At 37.9% G+C, this 11,014-nt stretch overlaps 2 protein-coding genes across 2 annotated transcripts in view; both read right to left on the reverse strand.

Moving 5' to 3' along the window:
* Positions 1 to 3,399, reverse strand: part of LOC107690691 (NMDA receptor synaptonuclear signaling and neuronal migration factor-like) — a 38,452-nt gene extending 35,053 nt beyond the window's left edge. Inside the window, exon 1 of the mRNA XM_016489083.1 lies at positions 3,334 to 3,399. Within this exon, the coding sequence (XP_016344569.1) occupies positions 3,334 to 3,399 (66 nt within the window). The remainder of the gene's footprint in view (positions 1 to 3,333) is intronic.
* A 3,521-nt stretch (positions 3,400 to 6,920) lies between these two features.
* LOC107690697 (leukotriene B4 receptor 1-like) lies at positions 6,921 to 7,775 on the reverse strand. Its single transcript, XM_016489089.1, has one exon. It carries the CDS (start codon positions 7,773 to 7,775, stop codon positions 6,939 to 6,941), a length of 837 nt encoding a protein of 278 aa, XP_016344575.1. The 3' UTR covers positions 6,921 to 6,938.
* Between the last annotated feature and the right edge of the window lie 3,239 nt (positions 7,776 to 11,014).

Raw genomic sequence — 11,014 nt, forward strand, 5'->3', positions numbered from 1 at the left:
TATTTATGTATATATATATATATATATATACACACACACACACACACACATATATTGTGTGTGTGTATATGTGTGTGTGTGTATGTATGTGTGTGTATATGTGTGTGTGTATGTATGTGTGTGTGTATATATGTGTGTATATATGTATATGTGTATGTATATATTTATCAGTCTGGCGAGTAAACAAAAAAATTTACTAGCCAATGGCGATTCAATTGCCAAGGTGTTCGTAGAGGGCTGTTTAACCATATTAACTAAAGCACATGCTTTAACCAAGACTGCTGGACGAAAGCCCTGTGGCGATCCAAAAGAAGAGGCGGATGACTAGTGACTCAGATGAACAACATGAAGATACAAGCAGATGTAAAAACAATAACTGCCCCAACGTGGACACAAATACACACTGGCATATAGATCGAAGGCAGGAGGCTATTAAAGTGCACAAAGGCAGCATGGATAAAGGAGAGTGGAGATAGCACACCATGGAGCTGTTCTTGCACTGCTGTTTTCATGTGTCTGTTCACGAACAATCAGAGTCAGGAATGAGTGCTTTTGCCCTGGGTGACACTGACTTCAGCAGGCCACTTTGGTGTGCTACACTAATTTAGTAAAAAGCAAGTACAATTTGTTCTTGAGTGCCTCAGCGTGCATTAACCAGAACATCCATGTGTGACATGACACCTTTCTCTCGCCTCCTCGTTTGCTCGCTTACGGGCTTTGTGTTCTCTTTGCTGATTTGATTTCTTAGTGTACCGTTCAAACCATCATCTCACACTGCCCTCACTGCCATGTAAGAGTTTTTGTCATTGACAACTAGAATTTATGTAAGCTGTTGTGTGAACTAAACACTGAGTCATATTCATTTTGAAAATGCTCAACATCTGCCATTGGCATTCAGCTTTTAATATCTCCACATTAGAAATTCATTAACACTTAATGAGCAGGTCTCTAAATTAGTCGCACTAGCAAACATTGCAGCTTCAAATGGCAATCGACCAAAATGTCCCAGCTGATCCATTCCAATTTTTTTAACTCAAACCTCCCTCTGCAGTACAGAAAGGCCATTTATTGGAAGTAAGCTGCAAAAAGGACTTGTCCAGAAAGCTTCTGTGGGCAACTTGGCTTGCTCATTAGTAAAATAAGAGAAGGGAGGATTTTATTATTCAGAGGAAGAAGATATAGCGCATTATTCCAGAATCCAGATGCTATAACTAACAAGCAAGATGTGGGGGAAGTTTGCCAAACTTTGTGCTGCTTTGGCCGTGGGGTATCCTCAATATCAGTGTACAGCCTTCCAAAAAATCTCAACATTAGTAAAGAGTGACTAAAGTTTCTTTTAATAAGATCCCTAATCATATCAGTCTGACCACCACAGTTTGTGCTGTACGTTTCACTGTTTGGTGAACCTGTCAATGTCATGCAGACTTTCTAAAGAGGCAGACCAACTACATCAGTCCCAACAGAAAATCTTCAGTCTGGCATTTTAACTCATTTCACAAATGAATACGTCATTCAATAACATAGTTAAAAATGAGACTCCGTAACAAACAAAATAGCAAACACTAAATTAAAGCTGAGTGACAAAACACTAAATTATAAGATGACGCCATAAAAACTTGACTAAAATTACTTAAGGAAATAAAAATATATGATAAATATTGTAAGAGTATAATATTTATTGGTTTTCCAACTCAATAACTCCATAAAACATTAGCAAAAAGACAGAAAAACACCCTATGTCCCAGCCTGACCCTAAGCATCGTCACACACATATTAAACATATTAAACAAGTTTTCATATAATCTGGGCCTCCCTCCAGTACGACTGCAGCCAGGTGGTCTCAAGATTAAATTAGACATTTACATGTCAGCCTGTGAGACAACTGGAAGGCTTGTAGATCTATAACCACTCACTGCGTAGCTCTAATTGGCATCGGGCTGTCATTTTAGCGTGGTTCCCACTTTCTGTCTATGTCTTAGGATGCAGAAAAAATTTAAACCTTTACACTCTAAAGCTGGAAATGTAAAGAACACCTCACAAGTAATACTGTTGTCAAGTATGCCATACTCCGACAAGACCTATGTAGTGCAGTTCATTCTATATCTAAACAGTCTGTAAATGCATCCTACACAACAATAACCCATCTGAGAAAGCTTTAACAATTAAGTTACAGCAGCAGAGACAGGGAGGACACTCACTGGAAATGATCACGCTTTCCTACTGTCCAGAGTATGCTTCTCTGTTCAATGCGTACAGCACATGCAGAAGTGCTGTTCGGATAAGTCTGAAATGGTCAAGCACCACCCAGCTAAACATGAATTATTGAGGGAGGATGAATACAGCATGTGATCACACTGTGACTGTAATGCGGAGGGAGTATCAAGGGCCGGTCAGAAGTTTGGTGACAGCTGATTTAGGAAAACAGCATTGATTTCATGGTGAATTCAGTTGGTTATTAATGGTCATTTACAGTGTGTGGGTAAATGAACTGATTGAATGAACGGGGAAGCTTCTCAAAGGCACACAATGATGCTGGTTGGGTCCAATCACTTCACAAAACTCCAGAGGACATCTATAATACTAGCCAAGTGACATCGTGACTGTCATGGAACATCAACCTTATGCATTGTTTGATAAGCAAACAAAAACCAAAATGACAATAAAAAACTGTATTACTTGAACTATAATTAATAAAAACATAAATAACAACATACAAAACAATAATGATCAATAAATAATACATATTTTTGTTCAAAGCCTAATCCCCAGGCTACGTGAATGTATTAATTCTGAAAACATCCTTATAATTATTATTATTATTATCATCATCATTATCATCACTATTAATATTATCAACGTTAAAACAACAGTCCTCATCATCCTCGTTATAACAAAGAACAATAATAATACAAAAGCAACGACAACAAAAACGTAAAATAAATATGGTCACTGATGTCACCAGCAAAACAGTAAATACATTTCCGATTGTTGCATTCTGAGCAAACTAGTATAAATAGTGTTCTCATGACAAAACACCATAAATAATTTTCATTAAAAAGCCCTCAAAAGTAATTTAAGTCAAACTTGAATATTTTGATACGAAGTTAGGCTACTTGCAAGCTAGTTATATATACAAAGTGTCGTCAACAGCCCATTGCCCCAGGAACTGTGACTGATGCATTACCGACAGATTTTTATCTGTGTTTTACAGTCGTCAACCGCAAGAAAACTTGTCATGATATGAGGTGTGATGAGATGTGACAGTTTTATGCAGCACATGAGCTTCCACGAGACGCGTTGCTCGCGCGCCTGTGCTGCAGAGACTCACCGAACTTTTGCGGCAACAGAAGAAATGGCATCATTCCTTAAATTCTTCTTCTTGGACACGGCAGTTCCCATGCTGCAGTGAAACCACCAATGTGTAAAAGCAGCTCATTCCACTCGTCACATCTGGAGGAAAGAAATGCACAACGCAAACAAATCATCCGCAGAGTGTAGATGTGATCTCCTCTCTCTTCACCCTGATTCAAACTGCTGCTCACGGTCTATCAGATGTTCCGTTTGTTCCTCATGTTTAGGAACGCGACGTTCAGCTGAATTTCACTACGTGAAGTTTATAATGTTCTTTAGTGAGCGGAGTTTGAGCTATAGTGTAGCAATGTGAAGGGTGCGCTGCTAGTAGCCTATGCCAGAATGTGCGCTCTCTCTCGCTTTCTCTCTCTCTCCTCAGTAATTGATTCCGATAAAATCACAGTGGAGTGGACATTAGGGAAACTACTGCCATATAAAGAAGTTGCTCAGCTTGTCCTTTGGCGTCGGCTTAAAAGTGCACAAAAGAAACGAACCACAGGTACAGTGATTATTTATTAATGTTAATTCCTGTATAGGCACATGACATATAGGCTACCATAAAATGGCATACCTTAAAACAAACAAGAGCTGTTTGTTTATGGGCAGGTTATGGAGTCGGTCACAGCATATTTTGGCTAAGAGTGAAACGCTGGGCGGCAGTCCGTTAGCAGTTCCCCACCGAACACGATTCCAGCTCGGGCACGAGAACCAGCGCCGTTACGGTGGAATCAGGAGGGATAACAGAGACCGGTCGATTACACGTGAATTACTTCTAATGTTTGTCAAACTAGTTTAAATATAGGCAAAATGTATGGCATATGTATTAAACACGATATAAAAGATACTATACTGTAAATACGATATAGGCCTAAATAAAAGACGTTATCATGCAAACCAATGGTTGTGTGCAGTATTTTACAAATGTTTAGAGGATTTAATCTCAATTCATATGAAGTAAAAAAAAAAAAGAAAGCTAATATAGTAAAAATTAATCAACATTTTGCTAGGTTACATCAACCCATTATTCTGAGTTAAATTATGTGTTCTATTCTGTCCTATAATACCCAGCACATGGATTAAAAATAACCAAAAATGTGTTGCTTTTAACCCAGTGTTTTTTAGTGTAGCGATTGTAAAAATACTCGTGACAGACAGCGCCAGTTAAAATCTACACTGGAAAAAAAACTGTAGGATTTACTTTGAAACAATTTTCACTAGAAACTGCTAGTAAATTTCACAAGTAATTACAAAGATACAAGCAAGTAACACAGTGATTAAATGTGATTTTTTTAAGTAGAAAGACTGAAATGTAACGTGTTATGCAGGATCAAGCACACAATGCAGAAGTCAACAAACTAACAGTCTTTAATAATAAAATCCAATGGGAAAACTCATAAGAAACCATGACACAACAACTGAAACATACAAACAATACCAGACAAGGAACTGACTAAAACTGAGGGCTTAAATAGACAGGTGATTAGCAGAATCAGAACAGGTGAGAACTAATGAGTAACTATGGAAACAAATGAGAGGAGGGAAAATGGGAACAAAGGAAACTGGCCCTGCGTTCTATTCAGAAGGGCCGAGGAAATGACTGAATCTGGGAGAGGGAGGCTGGGTGGGATCCATTGTTGAGCAAGTGATGCATCAAAATCTGATGAAAAAACAAACTCAGGTACATCTTTGATGGCCTGAAGTTGAGTACATTTTCAGCAAATTTTCATTTTTGGGTGAACTATTTCTTTGGGATGCAAATTGCATTTCATGTTGAGTTTAAGCTTTTGGTACACTATTTGTCTTCATGTTCCACCATACACTTGATTTAGTGTTATGTTGTTGCAGAAATGCACTGAAGTCACACGTTTTGTCAATCCAGACCAGACCAGAAGCTTTACAGAACATCTACAGTTCTGGGGTCTGTGTCTTTCATTATTGAGACATAAAGATTTCTTCCTGGGATTCTTTCAGACATGTGTCCTTTGTATGCCACCCTGTGATAATCAGGACTAAAACGTAATCCTGTTATCATCGCTTTTGTATTGTGAATGCACAGGCCAGGATTGAAACACATGACGTGTGTAGAGCCCAAGGATTGAGCCTCTGAGGAGGTAAAGGGGTGAGGAACAGGAAAGGAATTATTCTCTTTGATCTGTTCCCATGGAGCATTTGGCTTTGGTTTTCCTCCACACATAACCTTGAACAATGAAGCAGGAAGAGAAAGAGAAAGAACGCCTGGGAGGAAGAGGGAGAGGACGGCAGTGGAAAAAAATGGGTGAACGAGGGTCAGAGGCAGATTATTCCTGAGAGAGGTGTATTGTGTGAAATCCACATTTCCATGGCATGGTAAAACCTAAAGTGGAAGTTCATGAGTATGTTTTGGTGTGTTCAAAGGATTGTAGACAGTTTTGGGGGTAATGCATTACAAGTAACGTGAGTTACATAATCAGATTACTTTTTCAAATAAGTAATGCAGTACTTTTACATTTACAATGAAATATCTGAGTTACTTTTTTTTACAAAGTAATGCACACAAGTTACTTTGTTTTCCCATTTATTGACTGACAGTTCTCCTGTCCCCGTGTTGAGAGAAATCAGGAGTGAGGTGAAGAGGCAGAGGCACTTCCTTCAGCCTGAGGCTTATTCATTTCACTTTTGGTGTGAAAGGGCCTTTACAATGGCCAAAAACATAACTTTTTTGATATAAAAAAATATATATATAAGCAAGCCCAGCTCAGGTGACAAAAAGTAACACAAAAGTAGCATAATGCATTACTTTCCATAAAAAAGTAAAGCAATTAGTTACTTTTTTTATGGAGTACGCAATGTTGCAATTTAAAAGTAACTTTGCCCAACACTGATAGTAGATATATAATTATTTAATTTATAACGATGAAAATAATAAGGTCAAATTAAACAAGGAACACAGAACTAAACCAAAACAGAAAATAACTCTGACATGAAATAGTATTTTCTAGTAAAATTACACTGAAAAATTTTCAGCTTTCAAAAATATGTTTACAGACACAAACCAAACTATTGTATAACCACTTTCATTTAGTCTTCAGTTAATTTCAAACAACAAATTACAACAAAAGAATAAGTCTTTGTTGGCATCCTTTTTCTTTGTGTAGGGGTTGAAGTTCCTTTACTGTGTGTTCAGAAAAGACATCCCTCTTTAAAAGCTGCAGTCAATAGAGCAAGTGTGGTTTATCTGCCTCACCATTACCACATTCCTTACCATTTGTGAAGAGGAAGATGAAAGCTTACTAAAAATTTTCATTCTACAACCTTAACATAAGTCAAAGAAAATACAAAAAGCAGAAGATATCCTTGGTTGGCTTCCACAGTCCTGTTATGGGAATACTTACTTGTTAATTATAATATTTTGGGAATGGAGAAGTATTCTATTCAGGTTAAAAGCTGAGGAAACATAAATGGGATATGATGAAAAATGTTATATGCACTTCCCTTTAAGCACACTTCAAAAGCAAACAATTAATATTAGACACAAAGTATATACCATCAGAAAAGCTTCAGCTTTCATTCAGATTTGGTTGTGGCTGATCTGAATGCTGTTTTCTTCTTCATCGCAGCGTTCGAGCTGAGAAGGCATAAAGAAAGGGGTTCACACAACTGTTGATAAAGAAAAGAGCGCCGGTTACATTGTTGCTGACATCTGATTCCCATGGCACTGCCATTAAGACCAAGTTGTTGATCATAGAGGGGATCCCAAATACGAAGAAGGCCACTATGATTCTGATGACCAGTTTTGTCAGCCTGTGGCTTCTGAAGGAAGCTGACTGACTTATCCGTTGATGAAGTCGATGGTAGAAGCACAACAGGCTGAAGAGTGGCACAAAAAACATCACTAGAGTCTCGACAAGTAAGACAACTAGTTTTTCTTGTTTATTCGTATAATCCTGATAACAGCGTAGAAGCCCGTTCTTATTCTTCTTCACGTTTCGGTAATAAAGAGCATAAGAACCCAAAACTCCACTTAATGTCCATATTCCAAAAATCAGCCCCTTTTGACCCTTCTGCCCGAGCTTCGCCCATCGCTGTGGATACAGCACCTGCAGGTACCTTTGCACACTTAACAAGGTGACAGAAAGCACACTACTGTAGAGGTTCCAGTACACTACATAGGAAAGTAACTTACACAGACCTTGGCCAAAAACCCAGCCGTTCAGGAGGGCATAAATCCACACAGGCAGAAATATCAGACTCAATAGATCCGAGACAGCCAGACTCAGCATCAGTTTTGGGGTGAAATTTTCATCCTTTAAATGCTGGGCGAGCATGACCAGCGCCGCTATATTACCTGGTACACCCAGTGCACAGCACAATCCAAGAACAGAGCTGGATGTTACCACTGAGGTACGGGCAAACAGAGAGCTGTTAGAAATGTTCTGATACTCCATGGTCATCTGCCAATTGGTGATATGAATATGAAGTTTGAGGTTTGCCCAGTAATAGTTGAGGAAGTAGTTTCAGGAAGTGAACTTTGATCACAATTGTGGTCTTGTGGAAGACGTTAACATTCTGAAAATAAAAGAGCATGCAAGTGTGTGAAAAATTAGTGCCGTTAAAAGTAAATTATTTGCATACTATAAGGCTGTGGATGAATGCAGTGTTTGTTATGATTTAGGTAGCATTTCCTTCTAAAAATGTTAATTTTGTGTTAATTTGTTTTTATAAGCTGAGCTGCCATATGCATGAGCTTTGTTTACATGATTGTTGTGGTTGATGCTGTAGCATGACTGACCTTACACACAGTAGAGCGCATTTCCCATGGTAAGCATGTATGTGTTTGCACCCCCACACTCTCTGGAAATATCATTTCAACCAGAAAAGCCAAGAAACTGAAGATGCACAGTATATCAGGTCAGTATCGGCCATTACTAGTGATGAGTTATTGGATTAATTTTGCCATCACATAACAGTTTATTTTAGTGGAGTTTATACTGTACATTATAATGCCTTTAATTATAATCTTTAAATTGTTTTTACTATTATTATTTAAAATGTTTATTTTTTTAGAAAAATCTCAGAACAAAGATCTATATATCTTTTTTTTTTCATAAAAATATAAAATAATATATAAAATTATTTCTATCTATCTATCTATCTATCTATCATCTAATCTATCTATCTATGATTTAGATTTTTTGTATTATAGTAATTTTTTTTTATATTGGCTACTGAAATTGTCTACAGAAAACATTCTGTGAGTGTATACAAAAATTGATAAACAAAATAACCTATACGCTTGAACATTTTATGCGTATCATTAGCATTATGTTGACAGTATTATAATTATGCAGTATGTAGTTCCCCTTAAGTAGGGCTTGTGCATTTCACCCATTTATGCTATGTAGTACTGCTTGTGTGTTTTGTATTAAGATTTTATAAAACACGTTTCTTCTTATTTTAAGAAACCTAGATTTTCAGACATAGGTCAGCTCATCAGACTGACAATTTCCATACATATATCTGAATAAACTGTCTATAAAAGCAAAGGCAATGTCAATAAGTGCTCGTTTTAACTGCCTATGTTTTCATGTTTTTACACAGCAATGACCTTCAATCTAATGTCAGCCTTATTCTTAAATGGCACACATAAATCTGGCTCTGTAGACACAATGATAGGAAATTAAATTTTGAACCTCTAAATGGGTTCTGCTCTGAGGTCAGGACAATGCTAAGATATATTTATGCAGAATCGTCTTCCCTGTAGTGTTTCCTGCATTGTGCAAAAGTGTTGTCTACATCATGCTAATAAATACATCCAGAAGGCTGATGCTGTGATCTGATACTTATGGGAAGCCGTTCAGGAAATAATACATATGTATTGTGTGAATATAGATTGATTCGCTAGTTGAATGTTTTGTTTAATGACAAACACATTGGTTTTTAATACATTGGTATAACCCAGTGGTTCCCAAACTGGGGGGTGCTGCAAGGCTGAGGGATAGTGTACAGTCAGCAGATTATTTTGCCAAAGAAACCTCTGCTGGGTGTTAAAGACTACACTGTGTAATTTTCCCGCTTATCATTGCCTGATAAGTAAATAATTGAATGCAAACTATTAATTTGATATATTTTAATGACCTCAACATGTCTCACAGTACCTGCTTGAGCGCTCTGTTATCAGTTGTAGCAGTTGTGGTTGTATCAATAACAGACCACTAGATGGCGCGATTGAAGAATCAGAGTTGTATTGCAGGGAGCCATGTAGAAATAAATGAACGATGCATGGTTCTGCTCTAAGCATGTAAGTTACAAGTTTGTGAAAATACTGCTAGTGCCTGGTACGTAAAGCAGATGATGAATATACTTAAGATTCACAAATACCGAAAAACAACGTGACACCAGACGCGAGCTGTGCGACGTGACAAAAGCAAATAGAACCCAGCGATGTTCTCTGCTGTGGATGCGGCGCGATGCGACACGACAAATCCATGACAGTAAACTGATGGCCCGTTCTATTTCTGACGAACTCCAGCACTCTGACACAAAGAACAATTGGATTTGCAATGTTCACTTTGTTGCATCCAGTTGACATCAGCTGCTTGCGGCTGTTGCGTCCAGTGCGGTGAAAAGACAAGAAAATATGACTAAACCAATAAGTAGTTGAACAAACCAATATATACTTAAAACAACAAATGTATCTAAACCAATATATACTTGAACAAGCCAATACATACTTGAGCAAACCGATGTATCTAAAACAAAGAAACCAAAAAAATACGAATATATGCCAACCAATGCATCTAATGCAATGTATAGTTGTACATGTCTGGTTACACTAATGTATTATAAACTAATGCGTTTGTCATTAAACTATACTTTCAACCAGTGAACCAAACCATATTCACGCAATACTTATATATTATTTCCTGAACCGCTTCCCATACTGTAGCACCCTCTAGCACACAAAGAGATGTGGCCTGTAGCATGAAGTGAGATGAACAAACTCAGAGTTGCAGAGTAAGTTTTGAGTTGACAAAACCCAATAAAGGCAACCTGGGCCAGATCAGGTTCACTGGGCTCACAAAGCTCGATATAAACCTTCTCTCCCAACTCAGAGTTTGAACCAGAGTTTGTGATTAAAGGTGCGTTCACGCCATATTGGAATTCCCGTAATTACGAGATTCCAAGTTGTAAAAAGCGTCCACGTCCTCGAAGAACTCGTAATTACAACTTGTGAACTGGGAGTTTTCTGAGAGCTACGACTAACGACTTGTACCACGTGACCGCTGTACCACGTGACCACCGCAGGCGGTGACGTTCTACTCGGTGCTGTTCATGTCCTCGGACTCGGAATTATGCTTTTCTATGGCAACACTATCAACGCCTAAACAGAGCCTGCAGTGTTCACATGGTACAGCGGTCACGTGGTACAAGTCGTAGCTCTCAGAAAACTCCCAGTTCACAAGTTGTAATTACGAGTTCTACGAGGACGTGAACGCTTTTTACAAGTTGAAATCTCGTAATTACGGGAATTCCAACTTGGCGTGAACACACCTTAAAGGGGTAATATGACGTTGCTAAAAAATAACATTATTTTGTGTATTTGGTGTAATGAAATGTGTTTATGCGGTTTAAGGTTAAAAAAACACATTATTTTCCACATACTGTACATTATTGTTTCTCTATG

The sequence above is a fragment of the Sinocyclocheilus anshuiensis genome, unplaced genomic scaffold, assembly GCF_001515605.1.
Source record: "Sinocyclocheilus anshuiensis isolate Anshui unplaced genomic scaffold, SAMN03320099.WGS_v1.1 scaffold2041, whole genome shotgun sequence".
NCBI lineage: Eukaryota > Metazoa > Chordata > Actinopteri > Cypriniformes > Cyprinidae > Sinocyclocheilus > Sinocyclocheilus anshuiensis.